General features: G+C 41.4%; 1 protein-coding gene across 1 annotated transcript; it reads left to right on the forward strand.

Annotated features, from left to right (window-relative positions):
* The first annotated feature begins 5,074 nt into the window (after positions 1 to 5,074).
* On the forward strand, positions 5,075 to 12,951 carry SPRY1 (sprouty RTK signaling antagonist 1). Its single transcript, XM_063135299.1, has 2 exons — positions 5,075 to 5,177; positions 9,118 to 12,951. Exon 2 carries the CDS (start codon positions 9,173 to 9,175, stop codon positions 10,133 to 10,135), a length of 963 nt encoding a protein of 320 aa, XP_062991369.1. The 5' UTR covers positions 5,075 to 5,177; positions 9,118 to 9,172; the 3' UTR covers positions 10,136 to 12,951.
* Positions 12,952 to 22,592: the final 9,641 nt, after the last annotated feature.

A 22,592-nucleotide genomic window follows, 5' to 3' on the forward strand; every position in this document is an offset into this window, starting at 1 on the left:
GTGAAATATGATTTATTTAAGGCTAGAGAGTAAACTTTAAAATGGGCTCTTATGAGGGCTTGGTCAGATTCATCCCAAGTTTTCCACCACTGTTTCTCATTGTTTGCCTTTCATCATCCACAGTTTCCTGGAACATGAGGGAGATGCATGCAATATAGAACGAAGAGGGGACATAATTTCAACCACCCTAGTCAGCTCCATATTCCAGAAAACAAGTAGGACTTTGACAGCATAGGATAGCTGGCAACACTGCTACAGCATTAAGAAAGCTTGCTGGATTTATCTGTTGTCATGGTAGACCATTTTAATAGGCCTATCACCCCTGGAGCTAGCTCTCCAAAGCCCATCACCTAAAACATGAGTAAACTTAGGAGTCATAAGGTGAGGAGACATATTTATATGGACCAGTAACCTCCTGTTTAGTCTGTTGCAATACACTGTATGTGGAACTGCCTTTAGAAATGGTCCAGAAAACAGTTGGTTCAGAATAAAGCCTGAAGGTTATTAGCTGAGACTGGGTGTTTGGGCTATATTATGGCAGCTGCACTGACTCCCAATCCATTTCTCGGTCCAATTTAAAGTGCTGGTTTTAATTTTTAAAATCTTTCATGGCTTGGGACCAGGTTACTTGAAAACTCACATCATCATCATCATCATCATCATCATCATCATCATCTCAATGAATTACCCTAAAAACAAATACAATAGAAGAGTGATAAAACAACACATTAAGGGTGCAATCCTATGCATGTTTAGATGAGAAAAAGTCCTACAACACCCAGAATTGCCCACCCAGGCATTCTGGGAGTTGTAGGACTTTTTTCTGTCTAATCATGCATAGGATTGTGCCTCTCAATTTTTTTTAAAGCTTGAAAGTCATCAGCAAACATTTTAAAGAGCAGCTAAAAGATGGAAAAATATTTTAGAACACAGCATTTAACGTAACATTAAAAATAACATAAGCAGCAGTAAAAAATATTTGAAAAAGCCTAGAGAATTAAAAAAAAGTCTTTGCCTGGCACCCAAAAGTCAACAAAATAGGGAGGGCATTCCAGAATTTGGGGGCCACCACAGAAAAGGCCCACTCACAGACAAATCTCAGTATGTGGAAGCACTTGGAGCAGGGCTTCAGATTATGATCTGAGGCCATGGGCAGGAAGACATGGGAAGAGGCCTTCCAAACCTGATCCTCTTCAGAGGTCCTACTCAGAGCAGTCCTATTAAATTAACCTCAACAATGGAATAACCTCTCTAGAGGGGTTCGTCTGGCACCATCTTTATAGTGTTTTTTGTAGCAGGTATCTTTTTGCATGCTCAGTGGCCTTTTAAACAACTCATGTTTTTACAAACAGGGCATCTCAATTTATTATTTGTGGTTTGTTATATAGCTGTGTACTAACTATAATATTTCTTCCTCCACTGGAAAGAACAATTTTTATGCTTTTTTTTACTGCTTTGATAATGTATTTTAATTGTGTCTTTTATTCTTTTAAATTTCCTGTGAGTTACCCAGAGAACATATGTTATTGTTCAGCCACATAAATATAGTAAAATAAAATAAATATGACAGGTTAAAGAAGAGGAGGCAGAATAAATGGGCAGTTCTCACAGTGGAAGCAGATAAGCAGCTCAGTTTCCCAAGACCCTGTATTGGGTCTAGTGACATTTAATAAATGATCTAGAGCAGCGGTTCTCAACCTGTGGGTCGGGACCCCTTTGGGGGTCGAAGGACCCTTTCACAGGGGTCGCCTAAGACCATCGGAAAATACATATTTCCGATGGTCTTAGGAAACTGTATTGACTGAACTATGTCATGTATCATTTTTTGTATTATTAAAGCTATTGTTATGTATTATTTTCATTAGCAAACCATCCCATGACAATGGATCGTGTAGAGAAGAACGAAAATAATTTTATGGTTGGGGGTCACCACAACATGAGGAACTGTATTAAAGGGTCGTGGCATTAGGAAGGTTGAGAACCACTGATCTAGAGTGAGTAATAAGCTAGTTCAGTTTGCAGATGGCCAAATTATTGAGGATATCCAAAGCGGATGGCAAAGAGCCCCCAAAGGTTCTTGCAAATAACATTCATCATAGCACAATTCTGCAGAAGTCCCACTGAGTTCAATGGCACTTAATCCCAAGTAAGTGTTTATATGATTGCAATTAATGGTTCTGAACTGAATGTGAATCTTTAGGAAAGAGCAATTGGGGTTGTGGTGGACAGATTAATGAAAACAATAATGAAAAAAAGTAAAATGCCATGCTCAGGAAGAGTAGGGAAGGACTGATAAAATAACAATGGTTATAATGGTGCAACTGCATTTTAAATACTGTGTATAGGTCTAGTCAGCTCATAGAGACAACTGCTTTGCAGTCTGGGGGTTCTCCTTGACCCATCTCTGACACTAGAAGCACAAATTGCTTTAGTGGCGTGAAATGCCTTTGTCAATTTAAGCTAGTGTGCCAGCTGCGGCCCTACCTGAACAGAGATAGCCTGAGTGTAATATAATTGAACTGGACTTTCTACATATGTTTTATGTTAGCATTATCCACTTCAGTCCTTTGGGAGAAGGTAGGGGAGAAACGTAAATAAGGCTGCAACCCTTTGCTCATTGAATACAGTGGGACTTACTTCTGAGTAAACATGCATAAGATTGCTCTTTAAGAGTGAAACGGTATGTAAAAGCTTTGGCTATTGGGCAGTATAGAAAGAAACAAAATTAAGTATACTGGATGATATTGAGTTCCAGATTAATTAATCCAAAACAACTACTCTCATGTGCATGGCAACTACCAGGTCCTGGCTCTGTATGTAATAATTGCATTTTACTTTGCATTTTGCTTCCCCCACCCACCTTTTTTAAAAAACTATTTTAATGTGTTATTGTATCTTGTACACCGCTCCAAATTTTTGAATGAGCGGCAGTATATAAATATTGTAAATAAATAAATAAAATAATTCAGACTGCAGTCCTATGGAGCCATAATTGGATTTACTTCTAAGTAAACATTAACCTGTTGGGTGTTTTACTGTGGTTTTAATTTTTGTGAACCGCCCAGAGAGCTTCGGTTATTGGGCGGTATAAAAATGTAATAAATAAATAAATAAATAAACATGCATAAGGTTGCAGTGCACAGCAGATTGGCTTCCCATTCTAGCCACTCAATGGAAGAGTTGAGAAATATGTACCCTGTTATCACTCTTGTGAGTGCATAAGGTTCATTAAAATGCATTGAAACAGTAATTAACTTGGGTCAGGTAATTTTGGAGAGGCACTTTAGGATTTCCATTTGGGCTCTTTATCCATGGGGATTCCAGTGTCTGTGAATACTCAATAGCAGGAAAACAGCATCAGTGTTATTTTTCGTGATGTGAAAAAGAAATGCAGAAGGCTAGTAAACAAACATCGCAATTGGAAAATGTATGAATGAACGAACGAATGAATGAGAAGGAACAGCTATGTTGTGTGGGGGGGGGGACTCCACTCCAGGTTTTCCCTGCCGCTTTCTGAGTGACAGATTGACATCATTGGAGGCGTGACGAAGGGTTGAGGTGGGGGCTCGGCGCTGAAATGCTGCCGTGCGGAGTTTAGATCATTCGGAAACAGCAACGTTCAAGCAGATAGCCGCTTGCAAAGTGATAGCCGCAGCAGACAACGACAAGCAACTGCTGTCTCTACGGGATTTAACTCCGGCCGCTGCGGATGCGCCTTGGGACACGGCTCTTAACCTTTGCATTCGGTAATCATAATCTGGAAGGTTTTTTGCCAGGCATTTCGGAAGTAGCTCAGGTGCTGCTAGGTCTCTCTCTGTGTAAGTTGAATGGCTAAGGCGATTGTGTGCAGCCAAGCTCCTAGCTTCGATGCTCCCGAAGCATAGAGGCTTTCAAAATAAACTCTGGTTGCATTATGATGATTATTTAAAGGCCGTGCGTTCACGTTCTGCAACACCTTAAATGCATGAAATTCGGAAGTAGCGTCTAGCGAAGACGTAGCCATTCACTCTGGATTAAGTAACAGTGGTAGAACTTGGGAGTGCTCCAGGGCCTCCCGCCACCTCACTTTTGCAGTGCCACTGGAACGTTTGTTCGCGTTTAGATTTCACGGGCGTTCGGCGCAAAGATCGCGTGCGTGTGTGTGTGGAGACAGAGAGAGAGACCAGAATTGTACCGTATCAACGCCCCCCCCCCCCCATGCTGTCGGTGCATTAAGCCTGTCAACCAGCCCGCAACTTCAAGCACATGGCAATTGTGCAGAAAGCCATTGCTGCCCTTCTGCAGGCTTGGGGCTGGCTCCTATGTTACCCACGGTGCTGTTTCTTTCTTTCTTTACTCCTCCTTGCTTAAATCTTTTGTTTTGTTGGCTTTTTCTCCCTCTTCCCAGGCGTTCCCATTGCACTTTGTCTAGCCTAAGAGCGGAGCGGAGAGCTGCGGGCGAAGGACCATGTGGTGAAAAGGAGCTCGGAGTCGAGGAAGCGGTGGGACTCGACGCTACACACGCGCGCTTGACTGGGAGGGGGAATCGTGCGCCTCGAAAGGGGGGGGAAAGCAAGCTCCAAGTTGGCGGAAGGCAAGAGGGAGAGCAACGACAGTGCGGCGGCAAGCTTGCTTCCCAAATACTATTTTCCCCCCAACTCCCGCGCGAAGCCTTTCCGCTGCTTACGAGCGACCGTCTCCAAGCCGTGTGGATGCGGCGTGCGATCGAATTGCTGTAGATCGAGTTTGCAAAACCAGCTCGGTCTCCTTCACCTGGCAGCCAAAGAAGCCTCCTCCTTTCGGATTCCCTGTCGCCGAACCAGCCGTCGCCGAGCGGAGAAAAACTGTTCGCTTCATGAACAAGTAGCTGGAGGGGAGGGCGGTGTGATCCACCCCCTTGAATGTTCGTGCTTCGGCAGGAGAGGTGTTTGGGGGGCAGGCACGTTGGATTTCCTTCCTCGCCACAAACTGTGTTTTGTGATCGCTTCGCGCTGCGCTTAGAAGGCAAGGGAAGTAAAGAAGGACTTGGCCCCTCCGACCAAAAGGGAGGCGGAGATCGAGGATCGGGGGGAATCGCAAAGCCCACCCGGTTGGGAATGGTTGCTCCGGCATTTTGAGACTTCTTTATCATCACACGCTGCCCTATGGATCTAACTTAGCGAGGGCGGTGCTTTCACGCGGATTTGCCATTCAAATACGTAAGTTTGCGCCCTTCTTCTAATGCCCCAGCTTCGCTTGCAATATGGATTCTCGCTGCCTGGTTTTGCACGTGTGGGGCTCAAGCCTTTAGCAGGTGCCCTTGTGCTCCTCTTCCCTCGCAGTTGTGTGTGGGCCCGGTGTGGGGAGTGGACCTGGAAAGGCCATGAGCTAGGGCTGCTCCCACACGATACGGACTCTTCGCTGGAGGTTTTACGTGCGTAGCTCGACTTGTCCGAAACGACAACTCGGGTTGTATTTCAGTCGAGATTTCAAGGGCTCAGAACTTACGGCTCTGGGCTAGGAATAGCCTTGGATTTTGTCAAGAGGGTGGGACAGCCGGATCAAAGAGTTAAGATGTGACCGACCTTTGCTGCCAGGTGCTTCTGTTGGGGAAGTAATTATGCACGTAGTCTAAATCCTTGGATTAAGTTTTGGGACCCGTGTGTGTATGTGTGTTGTTGCTTTTACTCTTTCCTACTAAGGCTGTTATACTTACATTGGCATACGCGTTGATTTACCTCCTTTGGTATGGGTGACATTAAAATGAAACTCTTTAGGATTATTGGACTGTATACAGTGGTAGGATCTCACTGAAATAAATTATCAGATTGAGGCTTGGTTCTTTTCCTGGTGATGTGTTATTGTTTATTATTTATTATTGCTGTTACTACTACTACTACATTCCAGGTATTTCTATAACTTTTATATTGCAAATGCTAGAATGTGTTTTGATTTTGAAATGCCTCTATCCCAGATTGCATTTAGTATGCAAGAGACACACTCCGAGCTAGTCTCAGGTTTATGTGAATATGCCCAATCCCAAATTACTTAACATGGATTAGATACTCCTTAACATCAGAAGTAAATATCATTGTATCCTGGCAGTATATGTTTATGGGTGTATTGGGGATTTTCAGTGATAGGGAGTTCTGTGTGTGTGAAAGATAGTTTATTTTTGGTTACGAATGCCGTCTGGTGCACATACAACAATACTGCATGTGTAAAATGTACTGGAGACAGGCCGAGGTTATAATACTAAGTATTTATTTAGTGGTTTTTCTGGAAGTACTCAAAGCATTGTTAGTCTGTGGTTGTTGCAAGTGATGTCAGTAGCTTAGTGAAACTTTCCCTAAAATCATTCTTTCTATTGCTGTTCTTAATGGTGTGTGAGTGTGTGTGTGTTTAATTGCATGTAGTCAGCACTGAGGGATTTCCCCTCCGAGGCTGAGTGAGATTTTAGCAGGTCAGTCGAGAGGCGTGGAGGCTTCAAGGAGGAAATGGTGGGTAAGACAGAGATAAAAAGGCTTCCCCCATTCTTCCACCCCGCCTCCTTAGAAAGCACCGAAGGGGAAGGGGGTGTGTGCTGAAAATCCCTGCGTGCTCAAACTAGCACACACAAATCTTTCATATTGGTCTTGAAAGGTAGAGAAGGAGGGCAATGCAGCTTTAAGTATTGGAAAGTCCGCCCCCCTGAGGTAATGGTAACCTCAGCCTTTCCCCCCTCCTCCTGCTAATGGGGTGAAAAAAAAATCCCTTGTTTTCATTCATAACTTTTTCCTCTTCCTTCCTCTCCGTCAGCAATGCATTCATCGCCTCCTTTGAGCTCAGATTGCAGAGTGGGCAGTACTGCCACCCTCCTCCTCCTCTCGCCAGTTTGTTGCTCTTTAGTTTCTCTCCAGTCCATTCAAAGCAGAGTTTTTAGAGCATTTCCTTCTCCCCCCCCCCCAACTCCAAATGGAAAGCCTGCCTTTCAGAGGCCAAGGAGAGACTGAATGGAGAGAAATGTGCAAAATACTGCTGTCTGGAGGCAGAACCTGGAAAAATGTCACAACATTTTAAATATATATTCTGATTTAGGTGTCAAAGGTGTTTGTGACTGATTCTCACTTCTTAAAACATAATTAAGACTGCAGTCCTGAACACTTACTAGGGGAGTAAACCCCACTGAAGGCACTGGGACTTACTTTTGAGTAAACCTTGATAAGATTGTATTGCTTAAGCTCTTGGATGGAATAGGGCAAATAGAAAAACTTTGCATGCATTTGCCTGGCTGTTTCTGGTGTTTTTATGTTTGCCTTACTCTGAAGGCAAGAGAAAATATAGCTCCATATTTGTGTAGCATTTCTTGTGTTTTACTAAAGGTCTGTCTGTGTGAGGCAGAGAAGGTATGATTGCTCAGAGTTCTGTATCTTAAACTCTACATCTTGAGCAGGTGATATATGAGGAAACAATCTTAATTGTGGTTTGGTTCATCTTCTGTGTGCTGATTTTGCGATTGTGTGAGTTCTTTTGGTATTCTAATTTAATATATGTGAGAAAGAAAAGTTCTTCTGCCATTTGTTGCTGGAAACCAAATGGTTGGTTGCTTAGTCCATTTGTATAATTACTAATTTATGTTTATTTATATTGATTTATGAGTACCATTATTTTCAATTTGTGGTTCACTTATCTGCCCATTGGGCCCCATTGAAGGCAGCTTGGAACATAAAGACCAATATCTAAAAACTAAATGAGCTGGTGTAGTGGCTAAATGTGTACCTGGTTTGAATTTCTCCTCTGTTAGGAACTTATTGAGTGTTTTTCTAAGCTTTGGTTCCTTCACGGGGCCCAACATACTGGCCTTGCTTACTGGGATGGTATATGTGAAACAATTTGTTCATTTGCAAAGAAACTAATAAAATATTACATTATACCATTCTCTTTCGTATTCGTGTAAGGAATTCTTGGGATACTTCCCAAATCTAGTATTCTGCCCCTATTGAAATGCATTCGTAGCTGAACTTTTTAAAAAGCACTTTCCCAGAAGCTAACAGAAGGCAGTTTTGGTAGTTGTTACAACAGTGGACCCAAGAAAGGTAGACATTGTAATACATCTTCCTTCCTTCCTTCCTTCCTTTCTGGCCTAATATGACAGGAACCATTTTTTACTCCATCCTACGCTTCCCCCTCCATTTACTTTGTGACAGCGCCTGTATCTTTCTGTCAAGAAAGGTACACATACATTCACAAACATCAGATAAATGCCATAACTTGTTTGCTTGTCTCCCTTCTCCTCCTGACATCCTGCCTGCCTCCACCTCCTCCTTTCACACTATGCCTTATGGTCCAAGAACACTTGGAAACCTATTGTGTAACAGGATATTGTTTACATCTGGTGTTTTGCTTTAATGGATGTGCTAGACTATTTTTTGAAAGTGATATTTGTACCTAGAAACAATTCTTCAAATACTTTCCCCATTGCTAATCAGCTTCAGGCGTCATGGAATTACAGTTAAAAATGCAGCTATGTTGAATTAAGGTTTAAGATGAGGCTTGGAACTTGGCATTGACAGGTAAAGCAGTCGTCCAATAAGAACTTTCACACATCCTATTGTTTAGGGTATGAATGTGATTCTGTCATTCCCACCTTGTGCAGGCCTGGAGCTCAGCGTGTGCCACTGCGTGTTTTACATTGCCACTTCCATCCAGCCACAGATTAACAGTGGATTGCAATGTACCAGAAATAGCTGCAGCTATCTTTGGTGTACGCTTAATGATACAACAAGATTATAATGTGCGTACATGCTTTCATAACTTCAGTGTCAGAAATGAGAAGTAGTTATTTTATTTATTTATTTATTGCATTTATATATTGCCCCATAGCCGGAGCTCTCTGGGCGGTTTACAAAAGTTAAATATGATTTGCAAACATGCAAGATTTTTTGTTTGGTTTATTATCATAAGACCCTTTTCAGCGAGCTTTCTTTACACTCTTATCTAAAATGATCCGTTTCCTGGTACTTGGAATCATTGTCATTCCATCCATCCATCCCTGGGATATTGTTATTAGGCAGTTTGGGCTATTTGTGGCTTGGGGATTTGGGATATTTGGACTTTGTTTTCTTTTTTAAAGCTTCCTGTGACTTACTCCTCTCTCCAACTTCTGTTTCTCTCTTTTAGGATTTCAGATGCATGCCAGGTTCCTGGTGAATGCCAGAAGAAGAGATCACTACAGATGGAGTCCCAAGGTCATCATGGCAATGGCAGTTCATTAGTTGTTCTCCAGCAGCCTTCTTTGGATAGCCGGCAAAGGGTGGACTATGAAAGAGATGTTCAGCCCACTGCTATCTTGTCGCTGGATCAGATCAAGACTCTCAGGGGCAGCAATGAATACACTGAAGGCCCATCTGTGGTGAAAAAGTCCGCTCCGCGGACAGCTCCTAGACAAGAAAAACCTGAAAGGACTCATGAAATCATACCGATCAATGTGAATAATAATTATGAGCACAGGCCCACCCACCCAGGACATGTGCTGCATCAACACAACTCGAGGGCTCCTGTGTTGAGCAGGTCTACAAGTACTGGGAGTGCCGCTAGTTCTGGAAGTAACAGCAGTGCTTCTTCAGAGCAGGGCCTTCTGCTAAGGTCACCCCCATCTAGGCTAGGGCCAGGCCACAGATCAGAAAGGCCAATCTGGACGCAGCCCAAGCCGTCGTCTCTGATCGTGGATGACCTGAAGAGTCCCTTGAAAGAGGACTCAACACAGCACAAGTTTATCTGTGAACAGTGTGGGAAGTGCAAATGTGGAGAGTGCACCGCACCCAGGGCCTTGCCCTCCTGCTTGGCCTGCAATAGGCAGTGCTTGTGCTCAGCGGAGAGCATGGTGGAATACAGCACCTGTATGTGCCTGGTCAAAGGGATTTTCTACCACTGTTCCAATGATGATGAAGGGGACTCTTTTGCGGATAATCCTTGCTCCTGTTCTCAGTCGCATTGCTGGTCTAGGTACTTGTGCATGGGGGCTATGTCCTTGTTTTTGCCTTGCCTGATCTGTTATCCTCCTGCAAAAGGGTGCCTAAAACTGTGCCGAGGGTGTTACGACCGGATCAATCGTCCAGGCTGCCGATGCAAGAACTCCAACACTGTTTATTGTAAGCTGGAAAGTTGCCCTTCTAGGGGCCAAAGCAAGCCCTCCTGATTTCTGGAGGGGGATGTTCAGTTCTTCAGACTCTTTCAGGTTGTGGCTGGCTTTCCTGCCTTCATTTCACACACACCCTTCCTCCATTTCTCTTTCTTTTTTCTTTCTTTCATGCACAAGTTATTTTTGTCTCACACAACAGCTACTCTCAGCGAAGGCAAATCTGGGTATTTCCTTGGTCTTTGTTAAGTGTGGCCCACGTACTTGCATCTAATTTTTCATCTTGGCAAGTCATCTCAGGTTTGGGAGTAATCCCTTCCTGAAAGAAGAAGTAATGAGGGTATTGCATTATTCTGAAGCCTTCTACTCTGCAACCAACTTCCCAAAGATGCTCTTTTGTTTTGCTCTCTGCAACTCTATTTTTAACCAATTTTAATGGCTTCTACATGATTATTTTGTCTCTTCCCTTTTTAATTTTTTTAAAGCTTCATAATACAGCTCTTTCTGTAAAAAGAAAGAAACTGTCTCAGTCCGGACAACACAATAACCACCTGTGGTTTTAGTAGTCAACTGTCAGTGGAATGGTCAGTGGTTGGCCATTTTGTTGTCTGTCAGGCAAAAAACACTCCACAGTTGACTTTTCCCCTCAAAAAACCCACTGGAGAAACACAACCAGCTACAGAGTTGACTAGTCACACAACTAGTGGTTATTGTGTTGTCTGTCGGGCTCAGTGGACTTTTTCGAGTTGACTATTTCTCCTGGCTACAGAGTTCCCAGGCAAGAGCGGCCAAAACCACACTGGCACAAATCACAGAGGCTGCTGGGATAGCACCGGGAGGACTGAGGGAGAAGAGAAGGCGGGGCGGGGGCTGTGTCAGTCAAATGCTGGGTTGTCTATTAGTCCACTCAACATCAGCCCCAACCACTCCACACAGTTGTGTAGGAACAGGTGTGGGGTGTACCCGCAAAATACCCAACTGTGAGTTGACTATTCCACCCACCATTAACTAATGTGTTGTCCAAATGCAGCCACCATTTGTTACAGTTTGGCTGAGCCTTAGCAAACCTAGTCTTGCCACCTTTTCAAATTGCAACCAGCCTGCTTTTTGCTATCACCTTGACAGTTCTTTAACATTTTTCAATCCAAATTGCAAAACCTTACTTTGCTTGACTTTTCTCCCCGTCACTGCACATTGGAGATGCTATGGCTACAGCTTTCTTTAATGGTTTCTACAGCTTTCAGATGTGCACAAGGCCTTACATTTTCAGTTTTTAAACTTGTCTTCTTTTGATACTAAAGTTATTAGTTTCTGCACATTTGAGTAATAATCTTCAGGTATCATACAGTTTAAGTTGTGTAAACGTTCTCTGATCTCTTTAACACTTCTATTATTTCTGTGGCTTAATGACATTTAATTCCAACCCTGTGCTTGATAACGTTAATCCTCTCTGTTTTTATTGCCTTAGCCACAAATTGTGGTGCTTTTTGTATATTTTATGTAAAAACACAAAGTTGAATCTGACTATTTTTAAGACAAAGGTCTGTTAAAACTTTTTTTATTGTAAAGAATATTTATTATGTGAATCTCTATTATTTTATGATATTTATTACAAAGGACTGTTCCAAAAATGTACTCCTGTCTGAATATAACAAAATATCAATACTTAACGAAAATAAGGGTGACACAAAGAAAGTACGTATGTTAAAGTATAATGCAGAAAATATAATAATTAATGAAAATGTCTCGGGTTCTTTATTTGTTAACATAGCAATAAGTTGTTAGCAGTATTAGTAAGAGGCTGCAGTCCTATGTCCACTTACCTGGGAGTAGCTCTAGTGAACTCAATGGGACATTTCTGATTAGCCATGTATAAGATTGCATTGTAAGAGTACTGCTTTTATTCCTTATTTTTATGACTGTGAAACCACTGCTAGTATTCTAGTTTTATTTAATCATATTTTCTTTAAAACATTCAGATGAATTTTTGCTCTGAAATCCTTCACAGCATTATTGTATGTTGCTCAATCAACATATAGACCCCAAGCTACATATGTGCGGATATATACTTTTTTGGTGGAATACTTACAAATCTACCTTCAGTTTCTTAAAGTTTCTAGTCCTCATTGCTGCAAATATTAGTGTGAAAATGGGATGACAAAAAATGCTAAAAGTTTGGAAAAGAGAATCTAAGAAAGAAGATGCCTAAATTCCATGCTTTTCAAATAGTGTGTCCCTGTTCATATATTGTGTCCCATCCCCCAAAAGGTTGCCATGGCTTTCAGACTTAAAAAGTACTGTAGAATAAGTGCAACTTCTGAGCCAGTCACAATTTGGCACCTGTCAGATTCATAAAACACGTGAACTAGTTTCATCCATGTCACTCATTGTTTACAACATGGCTGTTGGTGCTTGTTTCCTACCACTGTTCTGTATGGTGATTAGAGTTTTCTGTTCAGCCACTTTACAAGGCTTGGAAACGTCATCGCCCATCGGTTTAAGTGTTTGCTTTCTCTAAAATACCAAACATGCCTGTCCATATTTAGAAATAACATGTCAGTTGAACTGCAGTATCAGCTGAAGAAAACACATTCTTTTTTAGTTTACATCTGAATAACAATCAGAAGGACAAATACACCTTGTATAACTCAAGTCCATTACTTTGGGAAGCTTCTGGGTAATGCTAGTTCTTGAACGTTGGCCCATTGTGGCCTATTCGTTCACCTTGATCAGCTTCTAAGCTCTGTGTCACATCTGGGCTCTGGGACATATTACTGTATTGATTGGGGTGTAGTGGCAATTGAAATACCTATACAAACTACCTTAATTATTTTAAGTTACTGAAGAAAGCATATCTTGCAGCACAAAAGTTTCTTAAATCTTGTTGATTTGTGTCAGTAACTGCATTGTTGATGGTTTTCCCTTTTCCTCCATTTAGAAGAACTGAGTTAAATTTAGCTCTTGTGCTGGAAGCAACGTTGAAACATTCAGTGTTTTTCTTGTTCGTTGGTTTATTAAAAATGTTTGTGTAAAAAGGCTCACTGTATCTCAATCGCTTGACTTCAAAGCTGTCCCTTTTGTAAGGGAGAAGTCGGAGTATAAATGTGGCCATTTTCTTATAATTTGGTTTGACCGTGGGCTCATCTACACCAAGCAGGATATTCTACTATGAAAGTGGTATGAAATCAGTATATAAAAGGCAGGAGCCACACTACTGCTTTATAGTGGTGTTGAAGTGTACTGGCAATTGTTAGGGCCCATTGACACGTACCATATATTGCCTTCATACCACTTTCATAGTGTTATATCCTGCTTGGTGTAGATGTGTCATGGGCCCAAACAGTTGTCAGTGCACTTCAATATCACTATAAAGCAGCAGTGTGGCTCCTGTCTCTTATATACCGCTTTCATACCACTTTCATAGTGGAATATCTTGCTTGGTGTAGATGAGCCCCATGTCTTGACACCCTAATGTGGTTAGGGCAAGCACAAATACCGGATTCTGTGCACGATTTGCTCTTCTGGAAATGTCGCTGCATGCACAAGAGGGTGTTGTGAGTGGGTAGCCCTCCCCCCAGACATTAAACATCTAGATGCGCATTGGTGCTACTCTTTTTGTTAGCAGTGATAATCTGTTTGGTGGGTAGAGTGAGGTCCCTGCGTGCAGCAATATATTGTAACCATGATACAATCTCTGTATTGCTCCAAATTAATCAAGGTGTTTAATAAACACAATCTCATTTCCAAATTCAAGAAAGTCTTTCACAAACATAAGAAAGATGGCTGTGTAATATTGATTCCCCCCCTCCCCCGCAGTATCTTTTTACATGATCAGGTTTCTTTGCAGAATAAATGCACACCTATTTCTTACTTGTTGCACACACCGTTCCTCATGATTGCACTTCTCATTTGGGAATATCCTTCTTTTGCAGTAGTCAAAGCACAATTTTATATAGATATATATGCATATGAACCATGCAATATTTCCTACACATTGCTTGTTCACTCCTATTGTGATTACTGTGTAGAATGGTGAATATACACAATGTACTTTAGGCATTTGAAAGGGCTTCTGTGAGTATAGGTAAATATATGGCTTGAACATGTTATGAGTGGTGAAAAATGCTGCTTATACAATTTGTGAATATTTTAATACAAAGATAAAACAATGTCTTCAGGCTATAATTGTAAGGATATTGACCAAGGATATGTCTAGACGGGGGTGGAGGGCAATGATCTCGCAATTTTATGATCATGAGATCATCACCCTCATCTACATGTAGCGTGCAACGTCTCGGGAGGAAGAGGACATTGCATCTGCCATTTTTTTTAATCAGAAAAGCACATGGGAGCGCTCCTGCTCAAAACGTAAGGTTTTTTTTTTAAAAAAAACTCCCGCTCCCTCACCCCCACCCCCAATGGGCACAGAGCTCTTGAGGAGCCCTGTGCCAGGGTCCTTACAGTTACTCTCGAGGAGTCGGGAGAAAAACGGGACAGTGGGCCAGACGTTCTGCAGTAAATCGGAATTAAACTGTAGGGCGATATCCTGGGCCAAGGGAGGGATAGTCCCTCCCTATTCCCGGGATGCCTTGTGCATCATGTGGACGCACGGGGTAGATCCCAAGACAATCACTGGGATATTGCCCCGTCTAGACATGCCCCAAGTGGTACTTTGGCAATATCCTTGGAATGATAGCTGTTTATCTCAGGCATGTGTCTTACTTTTTGCTTATAATTTGGAATGTTCTTAAGGTATTGGTTACGGCCCTTTTTCTTTTTAAAGGTATAGGCTGATCTAAAACATGGTGCCTGGTTCATAATTCTTTTCAGACTATATACCTTAGCCCATGAACAACTTCTGTCTCTTCTTTTTTGTCTCTTATTTAGTATATTGACTCTACCAAAAATATGGGATGATTGAGTCTTCCTAGTCTTTCATTTTGCCATCTAGAATTTAGAAAAAGATGACTACTTCATGCTTTTTGTTAAAAAAAGAGTGTGTCCTAAATTGTTCTAGGATTCTTTTGGTAGCGCTCAGGGTTTGAATTATTCTTGGCATATTGTATAGTTTACTCAATTTGTGCTTAACTAATGTGGATAGCTGTTGCAGATCTTTCTTTGGAGCACCTTCTGTTCCAAGAATAAACAACCTTTCAGGTTAAATGCAAATCTGTAGCAGGTTGCATGGGGAAATTGTAAATTCTTAGCTATATACATAATAAAGATTTTCACAGCCATTGGACATGAGCAGCTGCAGAAAAGGCAACTGGAGAAGTCTAAGTGACATGGTTGTTACCTAGAATAGGCATATTCAATTTCCACTACTTATGTGCAGAATTAATTTTACATTAATTCTGCACCAGGAGTGAGCACCAGAAACAAGGCATTTGGTAATGCATGCTGAAGGGTGATTTCATTGCAGGAGGAGCACATGGCTGTCTTGACACAGGCTAACATTTCTCCCATGGCTAAACATAGTTATATTAAGTGGGATATCAATATGTGCAATATATAAACACAGTAGGCACTATAAACAATTAGTTTATGAGTGCTGTAAATCTAATTTCAACAAGTTCCTTATTTACACAATCAAATTCATTAAACCTTATAGCATTACTAAAATTACAATGGATGATCCCAAATATTTAGAAAAGAGATTAGTTACTTTTGTATTTTTTCTAATGATTGTGAGTTCTGTTATTACTTGAATACTTTCAAATTCCCACTTATTTTAATGGAGGCAATTGAAAAACAGCATGTCACTTTGGATGTCTTGCAGGTGTTTTGTCTGCTGTGCATATTTCAGTGATTCCCAAGAGAATGGTATGAATATTTGAGGAAGCATGTCAAACTTGCTCATGTGACAACTGTCAGGTAGTGGCAGTAGTTACTTGTTTTCTTGAAAATCTAATTGAGAAAAGGATTTAGAGGACACACTGACTGGGTTCAGACAACACGATAACCAATGGTGGTTTAAATAGTCAGTGGTTGGTTATTTAACCACCATGGATTATCGTGTTGTGTGGAGGGCACTGTTGGTTAATACGTCAGCCACAGAGTTGCAAGGCAAGAGCGGTCAAAGTGGTGGCTGCCATTCTAGTCCAGCCAGCAGGATAGATTTTCAGCAGCATTGAGGACTAAGGGGGAAGAGAGGATGGGGGATGAGTAAGTCAACTCAGCAAAGACTAATAGTCAACTCAACGCTGATCATAATGGACACCATGGTTGATTATTATCATGTTATGTGTGATGTACACCTTAGAAAAGCAACTGTTGAGTTGATTATTACTTCCCCTTTGACTATCATGTTGCCTGAAGGCTATTTAAAAAGACCAAAGTATTCTGCTAGCATTAGCAAAGGAGACGGTTAGAAGCTTAAAGTTTGGTTGTTGTAAGTGTGCTCTTCGGTCAAGTTTTGTTTTCCATGACAAAGTTCTAACACAACTTGGATGGTACTTACCAAATGGGAGCCATATTCTCCATAGGAACTTTTTTGTAAGATGGATGGCTAATACTGGAGCTTTCTGCACAATCAGAATGTGTGCCCAAATTATGCTTTAGTCTTATGCAATATTAATATTGCAAGTTCTTTCCCAGTGCCAAAGCAATATCATGTCTGCATGTGAAAAGCAAGGGTAAGGGAATACTTCACTCATAGATGCATTTCCTGCCCTCCATTTTTTTTTAAAAAAAACACAAGAACAAAATCTCCCTAAATGTATATATGCAAACGTACAGCATCGAAAGCATGAAAAAAGCTGGATATGATATATTTTCCTTTGACAATGTGAGTTGACTTATTTTGATTTGCAGCTACGTAACACAAGTTTTACAAGAGTTAAAGGCCTCGCATGGCCTTTGAGCGCTATGAGGAAGCTAATTTTAAGAGAGATTGCCATGTGGCACCTGTAACTGCAAGCGCTGCTGGGCTGTCAAAACTCCCTTCTAGGGTAGCTCTTTGGTTTGCACACATGTTGCAACAAAATGCTTGGAAACCCTGTAAGGCTGATATTTTCTTGTAATAAGAACATGAGATATGCTTGTGTTGTGAGGCTTATTTCGATACATAGACGTGGATAAAAGCTACCCTGCTCAATTTTTATGTTTTGAAGAAAACTGTAAATCCTCTGATCAATTAAAACCAGCAGATTGTTTCCAGAGGTTCTCTTCATTTGAAAGAAGCTGTATTCCATCTCTGGGGGAAGAGTTTTTGAATCTAACACAGTATTTTACTTTTTAAAAAGAAAAGAAAAAAGAGGCCATCACAACATGGCTTTCATATACATCAAAAGCTAAACAACTTTTTTTTTAATTTGACTTGAAAGTTAGCTATATTGAGTCTATACTGAGGTGTCTTCAATGACTAGGAGTGCCTTTTACTAGCTCTGGTGGATAAGATGGTTATGGCCGTTTCTGGACAGCGTTAGCTTGAGCACTGTGGTCCATGTATTGTAAGCTCAAAAGTGGATTACTGCAATGTATTTTGTGTGAGGCTGACCTTAAACTTGGTCTGAAAACCAGTTGTTGCACAATGCTGCAGCCCGGTTGGTAATGAAAGCAGCTCATCACCAGCATGTTAAACCTTTGACATGTAAGGCAGGATCTACATTACTGTTTTATAACGGTATTGAAGTGCACTGACAACTGTTGGGGCCCATGACACATTCCATATACTGTTTTCAAACTGCTTTCAAAGTGTTATATCCTGCTTGGTGTCGATCAGGCTGTCTGGCTTAAATTGGTGCCTGTTTGCTGCTAGGTTTAAGGTTTTGGTACTTGTTTACAAAGCCCTAAACAACCAAGAACCAGGATACTTCAAAAATCGCCTAATCCCTTTCTGGCTTGCTCATTTGCTGAACTCAGCAGAAGATAATCCCCTGATGGTACCCACAATTTCAGCCGTTTGGTCTATCATAACTTAGAAAACTAGTGCCTTTAGTGTCTCTGGAACTCTCTAGCAGTACAAATTAGGCAGGTGCCAATCCTTCTGGTTTTTCAGTGCCTATTAAAAACACAACTTTTTCAAAAGGTATTCCCAGGAAAGTAATCTTGTCCTCTGTATGAAGACTTGCTTTTGTATATCGCTTAGAAATTCCTTTAATATAAGTGATTCATAAGAATTGTTAGGTGATAATAAACAAAGCATCTCTTAATATAGTTGGTTGATTTGTGTTCTGATTTGGAAAGAACTTCCCTGAAACAAACTGCCCTTGCCAACTTTTAACTTTTTAATTAACTGGCCTTTGAAATAACCACATGGAATAGATATATGTTTCCTTCCTACTGCAGGCCTTTTCACACACCCAAGTTGGCATGTTGAAAATGCAGATTTGAGTGCATTAGCAGAGTTTGCAACACATTGGCATAGTTGGGTTGAGTTGAGTGCTGGGCATATGGTGAAGCAATGACCGCTTCAGCAGACACTCAGCTCTGTATATATCCATTTAAATCATTTTCTCAGTACTCCAGTTAGAAAAGTGTCAATTGGTCCTGAGGCTCAAAAGGAGGAGTGACTCAGTGAGACGTGTTTGTGATTTATATAGGTGCTGCCTTCCAAACGTGCAGATCATTGAATGAAAGGCAACCTGCTAGTTCGTATTTCTTTTTCTTCTTTTTTTAAAAGAATTTCCTGCAACAATGTAATTGTGTTTTAATAACAAAGATAATTGTGTTTTTAATAACAAAGATATTGTCTGTAGTTGAAGAAATGGGTAGACCAAACTTACAGAGACTACTTGAAAATAACTTTAGAGGTCTGACACTATAAGAAAACTCTTGGTTAATATTATCCAGCTAAAACATCTTTTGTGATCTTTTCATCATTTTGTATGAGCTGTAGTTCCAAAGATGGTCATGCTGTTTACTTCTGTAAGGAGAGCAGCTTGTTTCCTACCACAGAACAGAGGTAGGAAACAAGCTTTGCACCCATCGACAGATGCTTTCACAATGAATCCCACATATTTTGTTGTTCATTCTTCACATCTATGTGATGGTAACCAATTGATACATACTATTATTATTTTTTTAAAAAAGATCAGGCTGAATCCACAAACTGCCTTACACTGATGAAAGGGCTCGCTCACAGAAGGTTCCCCTGCCTGATTTTGGGGGCTTTCTCATTCCCCCCGAACCACAGGTCATCTCATTCAGCAGGTACCCTGACCCTCTGTTGTATTGTCAAGGGGGGGTGGTGGTTTGCTGGTGGGAGGTGGGAGGAGGGAAGTCCACTTCCGCTAGCTCAGTTGCACGTGCTTAGAGCGCACAGCCCTTGGACAGGCAACCTGGATGCTACATTTAGGGTAAAAATGACAGTGCATCTTAAACACAGCCTGTTCTCACAAGAAGAAAAACATATATTGACCGGCTCATTTTAATCTTATAACTACACTTCCAGAGACTCATTCACATTAAAAAAAAATAGTGGTGTCTGTATTTTATATTAATCTTCCTGACAAACACTGGAGTCAAATAATGAAGATATGATGGAAACCAAGGAGTCTATTTACAAAAGCCCTTGTTATGCATCTGGCCTTAGAAATCACTGAAGCATTAAACGGAGAGATCCACAACTTAGACCGTTGCTCAAGCACAGGCAGAGAGCCTTATGAAAGTATGTGCTCAAGTCGTTTGGGGTTAGAGTGGTACAGAACTAAGGAATGAAATGGCTGGAGCTCTTGAGTTTGCACCTGCTGGCAGGAGCCTCCTCTGAGTGGAGTTCCACTCTGGGCCACTCCTGTCAGCTGAAGGGGGACAGGAGGACTTTCACTGATTCTCCCTTCACTGCAGCATTCCCTCCTGCCCCTGTTTGGCGAATCCTGGGAGTTGTAGAACTGTTGTCTGTCTAAATGTGTATAGGATTGTGCCCGAAGAGACCAAGTGCAATGTAAGCTTGAATAAGTAATGGGTACAGATCCTGTGATTGCCTTACTTTATCACTTCTGCAAAGGTACCTGTCATTAAAAAATGGTGTTCTTGAGAGATTAGCCCCTGATCATTGCTTAAAGAGGAGTGTTTCCCATCAATGTCTCGCTTTTTGTAAACAGAAAACTGTGACTCGCTTTTGCTCTGTCCTTTGCTTGAAAATAGAGAGTAACACATCTATCTTTCATCGACAAATCTTTTTAAAATATAGATGTTAGAGATAGAAAAGTGTTTTTCATATTGCTTGTGAGTGTTGCCTCCAAGGCTTCCGCCAAGGTAAGAGTTGCAAGGTTCACAGCTGATCTGTTTTCAGGGTCACTGTGCAAGGGGACAATGTTCTTTTTTTTATGCTTGGCTTTAAAAAAAAAGGAGGACGAGACATACATAATACATGTTACTTCCATGGTCAGCAACTAATGCCCAGATATCAGAGGCTTTTAATTAAAAAGCTTTTATTTCCACAAATTTATTCTGTGGCCCTTCTTCTAACAGATCTGCCTTGGATTTCTAATGGGGAATGTTTTAGCAGGAATGTAGCCTTTTGTTACTATGAATAGTTCAGGGCAGATTAGCTGTGTGCCAATTTCCTGTTGCCTTTCAGAGCTGCAATCTGAGCCCTATTTGCTTCTGGCTCTTGCACAATAGAAAACAATGGGTGGCTTCTTTCAGGTTTCACTTCAGAGCTCTTAGGAACAGGGGAAGTGGCTAAAGCCCTACTTTACAGGTAATTAACAATAGATAATGTTTGCTCCCCCTCCCTTTTTTAGAGCTGATAAAAGCTTGAAAGACCTTCCTATATGCCCATTTAAAAGCTGCAGTAGCTTCCTGTTGTCACTGTCTTTGCATTAGTAAATTTGCTTCTACTTACACACACCAAATTCAAAAGTAGAAAGAGTGAAGCCATTCATTTGAAAATGTAACTAAGTGAGGAAGACTGGTCTGTCTTGTTTTCTTTATCCTATTTGGGTTGGTTGGGTTTCTATCTATACAAATAGAATCTACAATAAAATGGAACCTTCTCAAACTGGGGAGAGGCAACGAGTGGGGTGCCGCAGGGCTCAGTCCTGGGCCCAGTGCTCTTCAACATTTTTATTAATGATTTGGACAAGGAGGTGCAGGGAACGCTGATCAAATTTGCAGATGACACAAAATTGGGTGGGATAGCTAATACCCTGGAAGACAGAAACAAACTTCAAAGTGATCTTGATAGGCTGGAGTGCTGGGCTGAAAACAACAGAATGAAATTTAATAGGGATAAATGCCAAGTTCTACATTTAGGGAATAGAAACCAAATGCACAGTTACAAGATGGGGGACACTTGGCTCAGCAATACTACAAACGAGAAAGATCTTGGAATTATTGTAGATCACAAGCTGAATATGAGCCAACAGTGCGATATGGCTGCAAGAAAGGCAAATGCTATTTTGGGCTGCATTAATAGAAGTATAGCTTCCAAATCACGTGAGGTACTGGTTCCTCTCTATTCGGCCCTGGTTAGGCCTCATCTAGAGTATTGTGTCCAGTTCTGGGCTCCACAATTCAAGAAGGACGCAGACAAGCTGGAGCGTGTTCAGAAGAGGGCAACCAGGATGATCAGAGGTCTAGAAACAAAGCCCTATGAAGAGAGACTGAAAGAACTGGGCATGTTTAGCCTGGAGAAGAGAAGATTGAGGGGAGACATGATAGCAGTCTTCAAATACTTAAAAGGTTGTCACACAGAGGAGGGCCAGGATCTCTTCTCGATCCTCCCAGAGTGCAGGACACGGAATAACGGGCTCAAGTTAAAGGAAGCCAGATTCTGGCTGGACATCAGAAAAAAAATCCTGACTGTTAGAGATGTACGACAATGGAACCAATTAGCTAGGGAAGTCATGGGCTCTCCCACACTAGAGGCATTCAAGAGGCAGCTGGACAACCATCTGTCAGGGATGCTTTAGGGTGGATTCCTGCATTGAGCAGGGGGTTGGACTCGATGGCCTTGTAGGCCCCTTCCAACTCTGCTATTCTATGATTCTATGTAGTGTGTATCCTCCTGATAGCATTGGTCCTGTTGAGTATCCAGGCCAGCCAATACTTTCCTTCAGGATATGCTGTTCCACATGCACGCTCAGGTTTTCTTTTCAAAGGATGCTCAATATTCTATGGCTACTGAGTAAGCCCTCATTGGGCTCTGTTTGGCCTTAGATTTTTTTTTAAATTGCATTTTTGTAAATTCTAGGGTACCGTTGAGCTTGCTGATACCTCCCTCTTTTTTCTCAGTGATCCCATTTTGGTCTCCATTTCTATCAGCACTCACTATCTAGGGGAATTATATGCACTGGAATTGCACATCAGGTCCTTTTTATAATGTTTGTTTTGTAAAAACAAAGAAGGAAACACCTGTGGTGAGGTGTTTTCCAGTGTAGAGGTGGAAATACTAAAATACACAAGGTAACTGAAGAAAGCAATGCCATTAACCTAATTTTGAATAATTGGTTGAAATAAGTTCCACTCGGCCTGATAGATCTTTTGGACTACAGCTCCCAATACTCCTGACCATTGTTTATGCTGGCTGGGGCTGATGGGAGTTGAAGCTGTGAAGGCAACAGGTTGGGGG

Source organism: Elgaria multicarinata, chromosome 10 (genome assembly GCF_023053635.1).
Source record: "Elgaria multicarinata webbii isolate HBS135686 ecotype San Diego chromosome 10, rElgMul1.1.pri, whole genome shotgun sequence".
Lineage (NCBI taxonomy): Eukaryota > Metazoa > Chordata > Lepidosauria > Squamata > Anguidae > Elgaria > Elgaria multicarinata.

Bases quoted from the DNA above. Each gene is read 5' to 3' on its own strand.
- SPRY1 (XM_063135299.1), top strand. From the start codon at position 9,173: ATGGAGTCCCAAGGTCATCATGGCAATGGCAGTTCATTAGTTGTTCTC.